Source organism: Anoplopoma fimbria, chromosome 11, assembly GCF_027596085.1.
Source record: "Anoplopoma fimbria isolate UVic2021 breed Golden Eagle Sablefish chromosome 11, Afim_UVic_2022, whole genome shotgun sequence".
In the NCBI taxonomy this organism is placed as follows: domain Eukaryota; kingdom Metazoa; phylum Chordata; class Actinopteri; order Perciformes; family Anoplopomatidae; genus Anoplopoma; species Anoplopoma fimbria.
In genome coordinates this window covers 17,591,256-17,610,100 of record NC_072459.1, presented here as the reverse complement: position 1 = coordinate 17,610,100, position 18,845 = coordinate 17,591,256, and the positions used below count along the sequence as shown (strand labels likewise).

The 18,845-nt window shown below is 39.7% G+C and overlaps 1 protein-coding gene across 2 annotated transcripts; it reads left to right on the top strand.

Moving 5' to 3' along the window:
* The first annotated feature begins 3,680 nt into the window (after positions 1–3,680).
* Positions 3,681–18,735, top strand: bcl2l12 (BCL2 like 12). Of its 2 annotated transcripts, none has more exons than XM_054608060.1 (8): positions 3,681–3,831; positions 10,055–10,226; positions 11,249–11,453; positions 13,086–13,305; positions 13,568–13,672; positions 14,685–14,758; positions 15,119–15,382; positions 18,040–18,735. In XM_054608060.1, exons 2-8 carry the CDS (start codon positions 10,057–10,059, stop codon positions 18,079–18,081), a joined length of 1,080 nt encoding a protein of 359 aa, XP_054464035.1. In that variant the 5' UTR covers positions 3,681–3,831; positions 10,055–10,056; the 3' UTR covers positions 18,082–18,735. The 2 variants fall into 2 exon arrangements, with proteins under 2 accessions (XP_054464035.1, XP_054464034.1); XM_054608059.1 differs by having other exon boundaries at positions 14,682–14,758.
* Positions 18,736–18,845: the final 110 nt, after the last annotated feature.

Sequence of the window (18,845 nt, the reverse complement as noted above, 5' to 3'; positions counted from 1 at the left end):
GGAACCCTCACATTGGCACAGGAAAAACTCCCCTAAAAAAAGGAAGAAACCCACGGGAGAGCGACTGAGGAGGGATCCTTCTCCCAGGATGGACAGAATGCAATAGATGCCATGCGTACAGAATGAACAACACAACAGAGTTACAACACATTTGGATGTGGTGGAAAATAATAAGAAATGGTTCTGGAGTGGATGCTCCAGATAAAAAAAGAAACTATGCGTTCAGAGGAAGGATTACAGTTTAAAATATCACATAAGAGGACTTGAAGAGAGCACTTCTGGGGGCCAGGACGATCTTATGCAGGCATACATCATAAGAAAGGTCAACAGTGTTTGTGTTATTACTCTCACTGCCAGCAGGGAGAGACAACATTTCTGAACATCAGCTTTAAAGCCTCCGACATAATTTCTGTGTTCCAGCTACGGCTGCAGACTTGTACTGGTTGTGCAGGCGCACACAGGATTACATTCATACTACAATTGAGGCGTGCATTTCCATTTCCCTCACCACGCTCTATTCTAGGTGCACCACAAGTACGACGCCATTTGGCTGTCTTCGCATTCTTTTAAATGAGGGTAACAGCAGATCTCCTCAACCTCTCTCTTCAAAACAAGCATCTATTTGTTTTTCTTCTTGGCAAACCAGCTAGAGTTGCAAATGCCACCAAGCGGATTGCAGTGTGGAACGGAACTGGCATGCATGCTATATGTACAGTCAACACAAATTTAAGTAACGCTGACCAACATGCGTAAAGTATGAAAGTATGAATGACAAACTTTTTTTTTAACTTATCCTCTAATGTAGAGTTGGCAGGGAGTTTGTATGCTAGTTACCCTGTGTCTGATATGTGATCTATTAACCTGTAAAATAACAGATACCTGAGGACAGAATGGATTATTTTAGTCTCAACAAATAGATGTTGAGTATTGACCTTCTCCTGACCTCTAGAACTCTACTTAGAGCCATGAAACCTCTGCATCTCTTTATCTCTCCCTGTCTCATTAACCCCCCTTCCCCCCTGTTCTCGGTTTATGGGTGTTTGTTGTTAGTTTCCTGTCACAGAGGAAGTGCCTCACCCTGCCGCCTGGCTTCCTATTGGCCCGAGATGAACAGTGATTTTTTTGGGGGCCAAAGAATGAGGAGGGGACAGGGCAGCACAGGAGGATAGATAGAGGGAGCGGGACAAGGGCACAAGATGGGGCTGAGGACAGAAGACGGGCGATGAGTGCAGAGAAAGCTCCAAACAGGGATGGATGAGCCTGGAGAGAGCAGACGCTTCACTGCAAAGAGGAAATGGCTTTGTGTTGGAGGAGGTGAGAATGAAAACAGCAACGCAGACAGAGATCTAAGCTAACTTTATACTGTAGGAAACTCCTTGGGGTTTACTTTTTTTATTTATCTTGTGTTTATCATTAATTGTTCATTAAAGAACAAATATGTTAACTAGTCTTGTTGCTTATTACTGACTCCCAAATACTTTTAAAAGTAACTTGCTGCAAGAACTTTCTAGAATTTATTGTAATTTGTTTTGAGTGTAGTGCATGTGTGCTTCTCTCTTACTCTGCTGTATTTGAATGCACTGCTACTATTTTTTCACTAGTTTTAACAAATAAGATATTTTAAAGATTCAGAAACAGACTGATGACTTGTTTTAGTGTAATCTCATACTTCTAGTGTGCTGCTAGTTCTCTTAGTGCCTTCCTTGGTCTGGTCACTCCCAATCCTTGTACCAGTGTCTTGGTACCACAGGGACGCTGGACAGGTTTGGGGGGGGCTGTGCTAAGGACTGCTGGTGCTATGTGAACCGTTATCTCCTGCTGAATCTTTTTTCTTTATCATTGATATTTCTTTGTGATAACTTGTTTATTTGTAAATACAATTTAGAAACACATGCTTATTTTCTGTTATGCTCTTTGAATTTTTGTACAAACATTAACCTGACTAATAAAGTTAAAGGATGGCATTGTGTTCATGGTGGGTGTCTCTCTCTTACTATCATCATGATGGTATGGTGTGAAAAAGGAATTTAACTATTAACATTAACGCAGGGAGAATATTTTGAATGCAATCAATAAATGAATAAAAAACAAAAATCAGGTCTCTGTGGGTGTAGGTGGTCAGATTTCATCAACAGTGGTCTGGAAAAATAGGCAAATGTCTGTCTGTCAGATTCTGAATCAGTTTGTTGATGCTGATTGGTGCGTGGTAGTACGTGACATAATGTTAAGAATGAGAAAAAGGGCATAGGGATATTCAATGCTTTCCTTATTGCATCCAAAAGTAAATTGATCCTACTACAATTCTAATGTATTGTGTTTATACTTGTTCTTGTCTTGAATTTAGTGTAAATATGAAAACTTTAATGCCACATATTATTGGAAATAGTTTAGAATACATGTAATGGAAACTCAATGAGCAGATAAAACATCAACTTTATAATGCACCTGATTTCACAAAGTCACAATTTCAGACCTAAGACAGTGAAATTCAGTCAAAGCTATGGAAAGTTATTTCTAAGTTTGCATGGTTTATGTTATGTTTTTTCAAAACATTTTAAGTTACAAAACATACACTTGATGTGCTGCTTGGTTTGATACTGACAAATAAAAGCTCCGCTGGTGTATCAAGCCAAGCTTCATCACATTAAGTCCTGATTAGATCCTCCATAAGGAGTCTGAACACATATTTCTGTACCCACTGACAGGCTGTAATGGTCCACATAGACATGATCAAGTGCACTTTGACTTACTTTGCTCTGCACTTCTATGGCCTTTTTATTTGAAATTGTTTGATGATTGGTCATTCTGTGATCTAATGATCTAACTGTAAGCCTTTATGATGATAATAATAAAGTTGAAGTGCATCTGGCAACAGGGCCCTAATGCATAATACTCTGACACAGTTAAATATGAAATCTCTTTATGTAATAAAGGCACATTTGTAGATACATTCCCAGTACAAAGCATGGTTCTGTTTATATATCTCACTCACTGTGAAACTACGTGCATGTGCCACTCTACAGACATCAAGGAGGTAGACAGGCTTTCATCACATCTGCACATGCTGTTCTGATATTTACATATAAAGTATATGCCATTCCTTTTGCATCCGTTGAAACAAATACTTGATATTAAAGGGCATGATTTATCTTAATCAGCCTCAAATCACTCCATCTAACGGGATCATGTTAACCCCAATTGTTTTTTTTTTTTTTTTTTTTTTTTACATAAAATCAATTATTAAAAAAAATCTAAGCTCTCTTCAAGATAAAATCAGGTGTCAGTAAGAAATCGGAATCTCATTTTAGCATTCATTCCTACCTGAGAACGGCCAACAACACGGACATTTAAGCCTAGAGGAACACCTGGTGGAGCGTTATTTCAACTACACCAGGCATTGTAGCATATTCACTATAGCAACAATGTGTGAATGTCATGTAGCGTAGTTTGTTTTTATTGATTTGGTTTAGTAACCATAAGGTTGGGTTTTCAAACGTATAAAAAGCCTTAAAATAAGTCAAACGAATCTGAAGAGTGCATCCTGGTTTTATGGGGGTTTTAAACAAAACTGAAAAACTAAACAAGAGACAGAAATAATTGAAAGGCCAACGCCATTTATAATATGTCTTTTAATTTTCTTCTCTTCATAGTCCTACTCTCTTAATACTCTTATGCTAAATTATGAATCACATGTTCCCTGAGAGGACTGGGTTTCGGTGTGACGCCCCTCCCCGCGCCGGTGATACCGCACAGGACCGTGTAGCTGCGCACACAGACTGGACAGAAGACAGCGGTGGTCTGCTCGAAACTCGCAGAAACACACAAACAAAGGTACGAATAGGTTTTATTTGGGTTGACCTCCGTCTGTCCTTTATTTGATGAGCTCATAAAAGTCACTGACGTGTTTTTGTGAACTCAACATAAACTCTTTCCGTGAAGGTGTAAGAGTGTTGTCTTCCAAAACGAATCCCTCCAGAGAATCATGGCAGCCTTCGTTTACGCTGTCGGTGGTCTTTATTAGTCTGTACTGAGTAGAATACTGTTTACATGAGTTATGAAAAAGAACTATGTAAAAGTGAACTATATTAAAGAGAACACAGTCATGTTGGTATTTCCTGGTGGTTGTGGTCCTCTCCCGCCGACCGGTTCCCGTCCCGGTCCCGTAACCTCTTCCTCCTTCTTCTTCTTCTTCTTCACTGGTTGGATGCAGCCCTATATTGTGACGCTTAAATCCCATTCAGAGTAGTGTGTCCTCTCTTAATCGACCTGCTGTCTTTATTCCCCAGCCACTCTATTTTGAACTGAATGTAAATGTCATCTCCTTATCAACTGATCCCAGTGCTGCCTGCTGCCACTCTTTCTTGATTGTAAAGTTGAATATAGGTGTCTTGGTTTCTTTTTTAGCAACTTGTTTGGCAGGTTTATCCTCATTCTCATTACCTGGAATGCTCAAATGAGCAGGAACCCAAAATGAATGTGACACCAGTGCCTTATAGTACTCATGACCGGGCACAACTGGATGCACCGGGCACAAGAGTGTACAGAGCAGAGACTGAGCTACAACTGACAAGGTCCTTGATTTTATTTGTTTCACTCATTCTAAATTTATGAAAATGGTGTATAACTCCACTGGCAGCCAAGTAAAAGCTATATTGGCGTTATACATTTCTGCAAACCACGAATGTAACAATGTAACAACCTAACTTCCTTAAATAAATAACAACAACAGGACTTAAGTTACAAAAGAAACAACTTCATCTAACAAGCATAAAATCAGCGTCTTCTTTTGGGGTCACAAGTAACATGAACATCAGTTTGCTGGGTGAAAGTCCTGTGTTTGGTTAACCCATCCACCCACTGCCTGTGATGTTTCTCTCACTTGCTATACTCGTTTTTATACCATGGAACTTTTAGTTATCATCACTTGTTGTGCCTAAATGGAAAAAGGTATCCGCCAATGTATCCGTGGTTTGCAGAAACATACAATGCCAACTATTTTTCCTGGCGAAGATGTAGAGTTATACACACCAGAGAAGTTTCTACACACATTTCAACGCTGCCACTCGAAGCTGCACTACAGGACCTGTCTTGTATTATCTGTTACTGGATCTTTGATCCGTCTTCTTCCTTGAGACCTCCATGTTTTTGATTTTGTTGGCTCACTACCTGTTTTTATTTCTTTAGACAAATTATAAGCACTGTGTTTCAAAGACAATGACCATAAACTCAGCCTTTTCTTTATTTAGCAACTGCTATTTCATATTCTGTTTGTTAGCACAGGACAGCTCCACTTCCTTCTTTCCCTCACCTGTCATACTGGACTCGTGGTCCAGAGTCTCAGAGCATTGCCATCAGTTTTCCCACAATGTGTGTTATGCTTTGAACACTTCTTATATACAGTCTATGGGATTACCATGAAATTAGTTACTATTCATCTTGTGGATAATTAGTATGTGTCCCAAATTTCATGACATACTCTTTAATATTTATTGAGAGATTTTACTCTGATCCCCATATGTGACCTCACAGTGGCACTTGAGTCCAAAGTCAGTAGAATACATCCTCTGGGGACTACGTATTTTTCAATAATTGGAATAAATGACTTTCATTTCTTACTAAACACACTGCACATAGGTTTAATTTATTTAAGTATTGTAAAACCTATGACCCCAAGTCATCCACATCCATCATTCGATACGTAAAATCTGACTGTGATTTTGAGCATGAGGTCACCTGACTAAATAATCTGCTTTTAAAATACTTGTTCTCTCTCAGAAAACAAAAATAACTATTGACTCTTTGGAAAAACATTTTTTTTGTATATTTGTTAAGTTTAATTGTCAGTGTCGCTGTTTGGTTGACCTGTTCAGTAGTCTTTTTCCTGTCAGTTCAAAATGGCAAAATACATAGATATCTTGTTTTTTCTTGTATGCTTACAAAAATAACTGTAGAGTAGGAGAGCATATAGTACAAACTGCATTATGTTTACATGAGTTATGAAAGAGAAACTATGTAAAAGTGAACTATATTAAAGAGAACACAGTCATGTTGGTATTTCCTGGTGGTTGTGGTCCTCTCCCGCCGACCGGTTCCCGTCCCGGTCCCGTAACCTCTTCCTCCTTCTTCTTCTTCACTGGTTGGATGCAGCCCTATATTGTGACGCTTAAATCCCATTCAGAGTAGTGTGTCCTCTCTTAATTGACCTGCTGTCTTTATTCCCCAGCCACTCTATTTTGAACTGAATGTAAATGTCATCTCCTTATCAACTGATCCCAGTGCTGCCTGCTGCCACTCTTTCTTGGATCGCTTCCATACAATGCCCTGTCCTTGATTGTAAAGTTGAAATAGATGTCTTGGTTTCTTTTTTTAGCAACTTGTTTGGCAGGTTTATCCTCATTCTCATTACCTGGAATGCTCAAATGAGCAGGAACCCAAAATGAATGTGACACCAGTGCCTTATAGTACTCATGACCGGGCACAACTGGATGCACCGGGCACAAGAGTGTACAGAGCAGAGACTGAGCTACAACTGACAAGGTCCTTGATTTTATTTGTTTAACTCATTCTAAATTTATGAAAATGGTGTATAACTCCACTGGCAGCCAAGTAAAAGCTATATTGGCGTTATACATTTCTGCAAACCACGAATGTAACAATGTAACAACCTAACTTCCTTAAATAAATAACAACAACAGGACTTAAGTTACAAAAGAAACAACTTCATCTAACAAGCATAAAATCAGCGTCTTCTTTTGGGGTCACAAGTAACATGAACATCAGTTTGCTGGGTGAAAGTCCTGTGTTTGGTTAACCCATCCACCCACTGCCTGTGATGTTTCTCTCACTTGCTATACTCGTTTTTATACCATGGAACTTTTAGTTATCATCACTTGTTGTGCCTAAATGGAAAAAGGTATCCGCCAATGTATCCGTGGTTTGCAGAAACATACAATGCCAACTATCTTTCCTGGCGAAGATGTAGAGTTATACACACCAGAGAAGTTTCTACACACATTTCAACGCTGCCACTCGAAGCTGCACTACAGGACCTGTCTTGTATTATCTGTTACTGGATCTTTGATCCGTCTTCTTCCTTGAGACCTCCATGTTTTTGATTTTGTTGGCTCACTACCTGTTTTTATTTCTTTAGACAAATTATAAGCACTGTGTTTCAAAGACAATGACCATAAACTCAGCCTTTTCTTTATTTAGCAACTGCTATTTCATATTCTGTTTGTTAGCACAGGACAGCTCCACTTCCTTCTTTCCCTCACCTGTCATACTGGACTCGTGGTCCAGAGTCTCAGAGCATTGCCATCAGTTTTCCCACAATGTGTGTTATGCTTTGAACACTTCTTATATACAGTCTATGGGATTACCATGAAATTAGTTACTATTCATCTTGTGGATAATTAGTATGTGTACCAAATTTCATGACATACTCTTTAATATTTATTGAGAGATTTTACTCTGATCCCCATATGTGACCTCACAGTGGCACTTGAGTCCAAAGTCAGTAGAATACATCCTCTGGGGACTACGTATTTTTCAATAATTGGAATAAATGACTTTCATTTCTTACTAAACACACTGCACATCGGTTTAATTTATTTAAGTATTGTAAAACCTATGACCCCAAGTCATCCACATCCATCATTCGATACGTAAAATCTGACTGTGATTTTGAGCATGAGGTCATCTGACTAAATAATCTGCTTTTAAAATACTTGTTCTCTCTCAGAAAACAAAAATAACTATTGACTCTTTGGAAAAACATTTTTTTTGTATATTTGTTAAGTTTAATTGTCAGTGTCGCTGTTTGGTTGACCTGTTCAGTAGTCTTTTTCCTGTCAGTTCAAAATGGCAAAATACATAGATATCTTGTTTTTTCTTGTATGCTTACAAAAATAACTGTAGAGTAGGAGAGCATATAGTACAAACTGCATTATGTTTACATGAGTTATGAAAGAGAAACTATGTAAAAGTGAACTATATTAAAGAGAACACAGTCATGTTGGTATTTCCTGGTGGTTGTGGTCCTCTCCCGCCGACCGGTTCCCGTCCCGGTCCCGTAACCTCTTCCTCCTTCTTCTTCTTCACTGGTTGGATGCAGCCCTATATTGTGACGCTTAAATCCCATTCAGAGTAGTGTGTCCTCTCTTAATTGACCTGCTGTCTTTATTCCCCAGCCACTCTATTTTGAACTGAATGTAAATGTCATCTCCTTATCAACTGATCCCAGTGCTGCCTGCTGCCACTCTTTCTTGGATCGCTTCCATACAATGCCCTGTCCTTGATTGTAAAGTTGAATATAGATGTCTTGGTTTCTTTTTTTAGCAACTTGTTTGGCAGGTTTATCCTCATTCTCATTACCTGGAATGCTCAAATGAGCAGGAACCCAAAATGAATGTGACACCAGTGCCTTATAGTACTCATGACCGGGCACAACTGGATGCACCGGGCACAAGAGTGTACAGAGCAGAGACTGAGCTACAACTGACAAGGTCCTTGATTTTATTTGTTTAACTCATTCTAAATTCATGAAAATGGTGTATAACTCCACTGGCAGCCAAGTAAAAGCTATATTGGCGTTATACATTTCTGCAAACCACGAATGTAACAATGTAACAACCTAACTTCCTTAAATAAATAACAACAACAGGACTTAAGTTACAAAAGAAACAACTTCATCTAACAAGCATAAAATCAGCGTCTTCTTTTGGGGTCACAAGTAACATGAACATCAGTTTGCTGGGTGAAAGTCCTGTGTTTGGTTAACCCATCCACCCACTGCCTGTGATGTTTCTCTCACTTGCTATACTCGTTTTTATACCATGGAACTTTTAGTTATCATCACTTGTTGTGCCTAAATGGAAAGAGGTATTCCCCAATGTATCCGTGGTTTGCAGAAACATACAATGCCAACTATTTTTCCTGGCGAAGATGTAGAGTTATACACACCAGAGAAGTTTCTACACACATTTCAACGCTGCCACTCGAAGCTGCACTACAGGACCTGTCTTGTATTATCTGTTACTGGATCTTTGATCCGTCTTCTTCCTTGAGACCTCCATGTTTTTGATTTTGTTGGCTCACTACCTGTTTTTATTTCTTTAGACAAATTATAAGCACTGTGTTTCAAAGACAATGACCATAAACTCAGCCTTTTCTTTATTTAGCAACTGCTATTTCATATTCTGTTTGTTAGCACAGGACAGCTCCACTTCCTTCTTTCCCTCACCTGTCATACTGGACTCGTGGTCCAGAGTCTCAGAGCATTGCCATCAGTTTTCCCACAATGTGTGTTATGCTTTGAACACTTCTTATATACAGTCTATGGGATTACCATGAAATTAGTTACTATTCATCTTGTGGATAATTAGTATGTGTCCCAAATTTCATGACATACTCTTTAATATTTATTGAGAGATTTTACTCTGATCCCCATATGTGACCTCACAGTGGCACTTGAGTCCAAAGTCAGTAGAATACATCCTCTGGGGACTACGTATTTTTCAATAATTGGAATAAATGACTTTCATTTCTTACTAAACACACTGCACATAGGTTTAATTTATTTAAGTATTGTAAAACCTATGACCCCAAGTCATCCACATCCATCATTCGATACGTAAAATCTGACTGTGATTTTGAGCATGAGGTCATCTGACTAAATAATCTGCTTTTAAAATACTTGTTCTCTCTCAGAAAACAAAAATAACTATTGACTCTTTGGAAAAACATTTTTTTTGTATATTTGTTAAGTTTAATTGTCAGTGTCGCTGTTTGGTTGACCTGTTCAGTAGTCTTTTTCCTGTCAGTTCAAAATGGCAAAATACATAGATATCTTGTTTTTTCTTGTATGCTTACAAAAAAAACTGTAGAGTAGGAGAGCATATAGTACAAACTGCATTATGTAATATAGAACACAAAACATGACTTGTTCTGTTTAAAACTAATGCTAGTACAACAGACTCATCATATTCTGTATTTTGAGGACAGCTCTCACTTAAATAACAGAATAATAAAATTATATTTTGTTTCACTTTGTTAGATATGTCAGAGTCTGCAGGCCGCTCTTCCTCTGTCTCCTCCATCTCTCTGGTGGAGGTCAAGGCTGAGACTCGTCTAGTGCTCCAAGCTTTCTGCCATCGAGCCCTCTCCACCTCCCTGAAAGAGAGGCCTGGCCCAGTCGGAGGGGCCTACAGAGAGCACGACAAGTGCAGGTAATGTAGCTCAAACCTCTGGGCTTCTGCTGTTGTGTTCATGCTTGGTTTTTTTTGTGTCACTGTTCTCAACACACACTCAACTCCTTTAATCTCAGACAGGATAAGATTGTCAAAAAATGATCCAAATAATTTGTAATCTCAGCTACATTATTTTATTACCTCCTTTACCATGTGAATCTACAAGTTTTCCATTTGTTTGGTAGTTACACATCCAGTGCAGAGAGCAGGAGGTGCCGGATGCTGTGTACATTAAACTTAAACAGGCCCTATTATGCTATTTTCCGGATGCATATTTTTATCTCAAGTTACAGTTACAACATGTTTTTATGCGTTAATGCTTATAATCCTCCTTGTTTTCTCATCCTGGCTTTTCTCAACCTCTTCTCACCCTCTCTCTGAAATGCTCCGTTGTAGCATTTGCTCCTCCCTCCAGAAAGCAAAGTCTGCTCTGATTGGTCAGCTAGCCCACTCTGTTGTGATTGTTCAACATTTCAAATTTCAAAAAACTCTTCCTCCAGAGCTTCAGCTCCGTCTCTCTCTTTTGTTGTTTGAGGGCCAAACTAGCCGGAAGGAGTTTTACGCCACTTCTGCAACATTATGACCTCATAAAGTTACGGAAGTGAAGGAGATAATTCAATGGAGCCATTTCAGGCAGCTCAGGAGCTTCTGAGGGGGAGGGTAACTCCTTTTAGGCGTAGATTTCAGGTTTTACACTCTACGGACCTTTTACATGTACACAAATACACACTTTTAGTTTTATTTCCAGTGTAATGTCACTTAATGTGACTATGACTCACTGTTTGGAGAGTTTGTCGTCGAATACACATATATGGGGACTCCGAACATTAAGATCTGATTTATTTTGTATTACTTTGAGTGTGCTACCACAGTAAGACAAGTGACAGTAAATCAGAACCTGACCTCCATTAAGATGCACCATGGATCATTTTGTAGCACCCTGAATGGAAGCTATCTTCTACCAGCCCTGTTGTTCACCAGACTCATCCTTCCCATGCTAGCTCCAAGCCACAACCAAATGCAAAGGATGGCCGGGATTCTCAAGCTGAAGACGTCTATTCAGCAGATGAGAAGAAGCCTGGATTCATGGACTTGATAAAGCAGCTGCCCCGTCAGAGCAGCATACATCGTCCTGCCCAGGACCCTAAAGGCTCATTGGACAGAGACAGTAAGACAAGAGTGTCACACCTCAGAGATCAAACAGAAGTAAGGACATGTTCATTTTATCAGGCACTATACACTGATCAAACAAGTCACATTTTGATTGTTGATTAAGGATTGAAGCTCTCTAGTGCTCGGGCTTGATGATACTGTTAGGTTGGTCCATCTGCCTTTCAGTCTCTGTCCAACTACTGACCAGGTGTACATGTTTTGTTTGTATATTAATGGTTTAAGTGAAACTCAAACTTTTTCTCCAGTGCATGAATTTCTACTTCTTTACAAACTGATATTTATTGAACACTCCCCAGAGTGTGAACCCTGTCCATTCAGACAATCCATGTGCAGTCCTCTTCACCCCCTAAAGGCCCAGTTAAACCAGCATAGCACAATCAATAAATACCAATGGACTTACAGTGATTAGTAAATTCACTTGCTGAGGTGTGGTACATCAGCGCGAATGAGTCCAGCTTTGGTAAACTTTGACAGTTGACCAATAGCAAACCATCTTGACATCACTGACTTTTGAGGGAACAGAGAGCTGAAGAGTGTAGCATAGAAGACTATCATATTAGCGTTGTCACATCCTCCACTATTATATAGTCCCTATCTGTTAAGTATAAACGGCTTGAAAAAAGAGGCATGGTCTATAGTCAGTCGTGAGTTGATGTCACTTAAACAAAGTGTTCATTTTGTCTGATTAGTGACTAGGTTGCTGGCAGCATGTCCTTGGAGGGAGGTTGTGGCTAGATCATGCCTGTTTCCAGATAACTAGCATGTTTTGCTTTGCCACTGTCTGGTCTGATGGGATTACACCAAAATGTTAGCCTGTATGCTCCAATTGAGCAGATGATGGAATTTCTTTATCACATTCATGACCTGGGGGGATCCAACTTTTTGATGTAAGTGATCCCATGACCTAGCAGTCAGTTTAGTCATGTTTGTTGAGGAACAGCTCAAAGTGGCCTATTACCTCTCGTTGTTTATGGTAATTCAGCAAAACAATTAGATATGTTCAAGACAAAGTCAATTGAGAACTGTTAGATTAGAGGGAAAAATCATGCAGTCTTAAATCATGCCGGACTAAATGGCATCCATTACAATGTGTGACTGATTCTAAATATGATTTGGGCATGACAAGCTGGACCGGATCTGTTCCAGTCTGGGTCGGGCAAAGTTGATACATGCCCTCTGAGCCAGTCACTGCTTGTCATTCTCAGGAAAATTATTTTCAACATATTTGATATTTACAAATCAAAATTTGGAAATTGAATGGTGAGCAAACAGCAATCTGTTATAGATCAGGACCATGATATAATATGGGTTTATATAGGACTACATGAGGTAAGCAGTATGCAGTAAGAAACATTTTCCTGCTGTACTAGTTCTTTATCAATACAGGTTCTGTATAATATTCCTACATCTATTGTAACATACTTTACACTCTAGAACATTTAAAACTATTCTTAAAGTCAGACATAAATCTCTCTATCAGTATTGTATTCATACTTAATGACCTGATGTATATTATCTAATGTATTGCATTTTATACAGAGTATATATCTCATGCAATATCAGTATGATATTAAAACTGAGTTTTTCCAGATAACTGGGAAGAGATTAGAGCCAAATCAGAATCCCAACACTGTTGATATTGAGCAGGAGAACCTGTTTCCACAGGATGGTGTCAAACTCCCTTCCTCTACATCAGAAGAAGAGGAGAGCGAGAAGAAACACCCGAAGAAGATCAACCAAAAGAAGTTAAGAAAAAAGCTCTCCAAGTTCTTCAGGGGAAAGTTAGATAAACAGGAAAAAGAGGGCCGTGAAACTCTTCCTCAGAGGCCTTGTACATTGCCAATCGCCAAGGACGTAGAGCCTCCCCCGGTCCTCATCTCTCCCAGTAAGCTCCTCCATCACAATAACCCAACCAGCTTCAACTGGAGCTACAGTTCATTTATTTGCTGCTAAGCCTAAGTTAAAATGTAAATGGTGATTTTTTTATGCTGTAAATCTACACATTATAATAATTTGTACCTCTAACCCAGTCAGTCTGTTAATGTAGTGAGACTGTCAACATACACACAGCACAGTTATGGTTGTGACTACAGCAGAAAGTACTACAAGTTCACTGTTTCACGTAGAATTATGATTTGTTGCTGTAGACCACCCTCCTGAGCTTTATGATGAAGTAGCAGAGAAGCTGGAAAAGATTGCCCAGAGGTCTACCAGTACAAAGAAACTGAGTCCCCTAGCCCAGCCCTCACCAGGTAATCAAACACACACACACACACACACACACACACACACACACACACACACACACACACACACACACACACACACACACACACACACACACACAAATAATTGAAGGAGTGGCTGTGTTGTTTTAACCATATCAGGGAACTCATAGTTATCATTGCAGAGGTGGGTAATATTCACACATGAATATCTGTTGAGCCTGTGTTCACTTTCTTCACTGAGACAGACAGAAATGAAAAGACTCCGTCAATCAAAGCTCAGTGTTTGGAACGGAAAAGTTAAGGAACAAGATGAGGAGACTGAGGGACAAGAAAGAGAAGGTGATGGAGAGGAGAGAGGAAGAGCAGGTACTGAGTTTAGAGTGATACAGAGCTGCAAAGGACTGTTGGCTCCACACACCTTCCTCACCTGTTGTTGGATCAGGAGGAGGACGAGGGAGAGGTGAAATAAAAGCTTTGCTCTGCAGTACATGGAATGAACGGAGCCCGGCCACCAAGCAGTGCCACAACTCCCTCCTCATTTGATTGGATTCTTTTTTATACGCCCGAGTGTAGGATGAGCCATCAAACATTAGAAACTGAACAGAAACTAAAGATGCTCTGACTTCCGTTTCACTCTCTACTACCCTCAGCACCTTCCAAAGGAACAATCAAAAAAACTACATTTAAATATATGTTTCAGAGTTACAGATTAGGCCTTGACAATAACAACACAGTGTGTGGATGTGGATAAACATGTGCTCCTTGCATTACTTAAAAGCTAAGCTTATAATAAATTACTCACCAGTAAGAGGCAGTGTTTCCAACTAAATAACTACTGTGGCCAGAATACACTCAAGGATCTTTTATCCAAACTGAATTACCTGGTTTGTATTTTGTCTTCTCACTGGTCCCTGTAGCCACAGGCTGACTCTGGAGTGGACCTTTTTATAGTCCGAACCAGCCAAGAGTTTAGACACAAACTGAGAGCACCAGGACCTAGTTTGACTGTAAAGGTGTTGCATCTTTTCTTTAGCAGTGCATGAGAAAGAGGCAATGGTGCAGCAGCTCGCTCAGGTGCTGTCTCTGGAGGGAGATTCTATCAACATTAAGGTAGGAAGTGGTTCATCATAAAGTGTGTAAACCTGCATTATTATCCATTGTATTGAGAGCACACTTTCAATTCAGGAGATTTTGGACTTACAAATTGAAGTATCATCAGTAAACTGCAGTTAACTTTGGCTGCTCTGTGGTGTTCACACATTAGTGGACATAGTTGGGTTTTGTTGCTCAGCAGTTAATACTTTGCCAGCTAGCATGATAATGTACACATGAGTAAGACTTGATAGAAACACAGTCACAAGACATGAAGACAGATGAATATACAACTAAGTTTAACAGGCAGTGTCCTCACATGCATGTTCATCTGCAAGGATGTGTAAATTTGCACTACATAATGCAATCTTTTGACAGATTGAGTCGGACCCCTTCCTACGCTCCAGCCTGGCCCGACTTTCCTATGCATCGTTTGCCAAGCTTCTAGACACTTTCAGCAGCAGCCTGGTATCCGAGGCACCGGTCCAGCTGCCGACGACTAGTCCAACGCTGCGCCGCATGGCTGTCAGCATGGAGGTTTCACGACGGATAGTTACAGCCACGGGAGCCCAGCGCATGCAAGGCTATGCAGAGTGTTACATGGAGAGCTTTGCCCCCTGGATCAAGAGCCATGGAGGATGGGTGAGTGATCCAACAAAACATTTTTATCTTCCATCATTCCATTAAAGATCTCTCTTAAGGAGACCAGTATTCACATAATGACCAAATGTCAAATAATTGCCCTGGCCTGCATGAAAGACGCTAAGGGTGGGATGATTTTCACATTAAGAGCCTACCAGGTAAGGGAGGGCTTGAAGCATAGGTGACGGTAACAACGGTGGTTTAGCAGGCAGAGGCTCAATTAAAAAATGATACACAGTAGATCGGTACCAATGATGTTCTTGGGGGTCCATTTGGAAGACCAGATCACAACCTGTTCTCACTCCCAACTCGTCAAACACCGACGCTTGGTCAGTGCTTTCGGCGTCTTATAGCGACGCACCGAGACACCCTTAAGCGTCTGTGTGGGACGCACCAGGCTTTGACCTAACTCCAATGTAAACCCATCTGTGCCAGTATTAGAAAGTCAGAGCAACTGAGGAATAGTAAAGAGCCAGAAAGTTTGTGAGGGCAGGAGGTCGGGGTGGATGGATGGGTAAAACAAACACAAGACTTTCACATTGTCCCATTGGAAAACAGTTTGACTTTGCCTTATTTTACCAAATTTTTGTTACAAAATGATTTTGTCTTTAACTAACAACTAATGTTTGTTACCAAATAAACTTACTTATTTCACGTAGCCCCCCAAACCATGATGTTTTCCTAAACCATCCAAGTAAACTTATAACCGAGGTAAACCCAGTTGGAAGTTTATTTAAAAAGACAGACTGCATGTAACGAGTGGAGACGGGCATACAAATAATCCATTGGTAAATAGATTAAGGCGATGGCGTCATGTATGGTATTAAAGAACATTACATACGTACTGTAAAATAACCAAGAATTATTTAAGGAAATACTGGAGGCTTTACAATTTCTAAGAGGCGATTCATTGATTTTGGATCAAAATATCATTCAATGAAGTCTCATCGTTGATTCTTATTCAGGTGTTCCTTAACACAAAATGCAGTAAAGGAGTGCATAGGTGATGAGTTGTGTGGAATGTCTTTGTTCACATAAAATTCTAGTACTCTTTCTGTACTAATGCAGAGGATCCATATAGCCTCACTCCAGCCAACCACAGGAACCTGCTTGGCCTTGATACATTAAGAGACCTACGTCTAGTGTCAAAGTCACACAAATGTAGAAAAGTATAAACATGAAATTATCATAAGAACAAAATTCAATTCAATCCAGTTTATTTTGTATAGCCCAAAATCACAAATTACCAATTTGACTCAGAGGGCTTTACAATCTGTACACATGCGACATCCTCTGTCCCGGAACCCTCACATCGGCACAGGAAAAACTCCCCTAATAAACCCCTTTAACAGGGAGAAAAAAAAGGAAGAAACCTATGGGAGAGCAATAGAGGAGGGATCCTTCTCCCAGGATGGACAGAATGCAATAGATGTCATGTGTACAGAATGAACAACATAACAGTTACAACACATTCAATGTATATGACATATATTATTCATATAATCACAGTAGTAAGCAGAGTAACAAAAGAGAAAATTATATACTACTACTTATAATAAAAGCAGCATGACTATAGTAGAATTAAAATATTGATTGAGGGAATAGTATTAGTAATGTGACTAATAATAATAATAATAATAAAAGTAACAGTGGGTGTCAGCCGGGTCACAGCAGGAAGCACGACCACGGTCCAGGTACCACAACGATTCATGGAAACCTGCGAGGCGAAAAAGCAAAAAGGGCTTCAGGGTAGAAGCAAAGCCAATAAACGTAATGGTACAGGGAATAGTAATACTAATGTGACTAATAATAATAATAATAATGGTAGTAGCAGTGGGTGTCAGCAGGGCCACAGCAAGAGGCACGACCACAGTCCAGGTACAGCCACAATTTATGGAATCCTGCGAGGCGAGAAAGCACAAAGACTCCAGGGTAGAAGCAAAGCCAATAAGCGTAGTAGTACAGGGAATAATAATAGTAATGTGACTAATAATAATAGTGGTAGTAGCAGTGGGTGTCAGCAGGGCCACAGCAGGAGGCACGATCACAGTCAAGATATAAACCTGATTCATGGAAACCTGCGAGGCGAGAAAGCACAAGGACTCCGGGGAAGAAGCAGAATCAGTAATGTGCATAAATAGGAGATTAATACATAAAGATGGAGGGAACAAAAGCGAGTGCAACAGGAATGAGTCCTAAGACCCAGACATTAGTCAACATTTTTGCACTTGAGGTTCCCTGAACACCACAACACTGTTCCTTTATAGCCTAACGTTAGCTTTTAACGTGTGCTGATTGTGTTTACGCTTGGAAAAATCATAAAGGGGTGTTTATTTGTGAAGATAACCTTGCTGAACAAAATGTGTAAGTATCTTTAATATTTGTTTGTCACAGAGTTTATTTTCTGCAATAATGTTAAAACCCATGGAAACGTCCCATAGGCTTTATGTCGAGGGAACTAGTGTGATGCTAATTTCTGGAATAAGAATTTGTCATCCCTACAGCACTCTACAATGTGAAATAAGATAATCTGATGTCATCATACATAATCCATTTATCACCATGGGTTTTGAGATGTATGTTAGTAGTCAGAATATATCTTGATCTTTTTTTGTCTTTGTTTATGCTTATCATACATCCTTTTGTTTCATTTTAAGGAGAATGTGGTACATTTGGAGGAGCCAGTAGAGTACGACTGATGTCTCACAGATTCCAGGCGTCTTTTTGTTCCAACCAACCACTGGTTAACACCAAGCTCTGGATGATAACGTCAAAGTGAACAGAGGCCGATGGATTTTACTACAGAGTCTCGTCTGGACTGTGACAATTTTCCAGAAGCCACTTTGATTAATCAGTCTAGGATCCAGAAAGTACTTTCACAAGGGGTTATTGTTTTAACATGGTCAGAAGAAGAAGCTGTAGATTATTTTATTAAAAGACCTGTTTTGACTTTTGGTTGTAGATACCTCTGGGACAGGATTTAGGCCTTTCAAACTTTTATTTTGTTCTAATCTGGTAGAGAATAAACTGTTATCTCAGTGAGATAGTTCCACTTGTCCTTATGCAGGTCCCTCTCAGCTTCACGAGGTTGGGTGCTGCCTCCAGGCACAGGGATCAACCAGTAGGAGTTGTTAGTGCTGTGACAAGAACAAATCCTGCAGCAGCTTCCCTCACACAAACACCACCATGTTCATGTTTTATTGTTGTTGATTTTTAGAAGTACTATCTAAATCATTTGATCACTGGCAAAATCATTGACCAGTCTTTTGCTATAAAGATGTACAGTTGTTTCTTGTTGTTTTCTACTGTTTTCTAAAGTTAAACAATGTGAGGAAATTTGAAAAGTTTTGTATTGTCCAGAATAAAAATAAAATCATGATTTTGCTTTTATGTCATAGTATGTTTTGTGTGTTTTATATTTGCTCTCTGTCAGAGGACATTGTTACTAGGCCTGAATTAAACT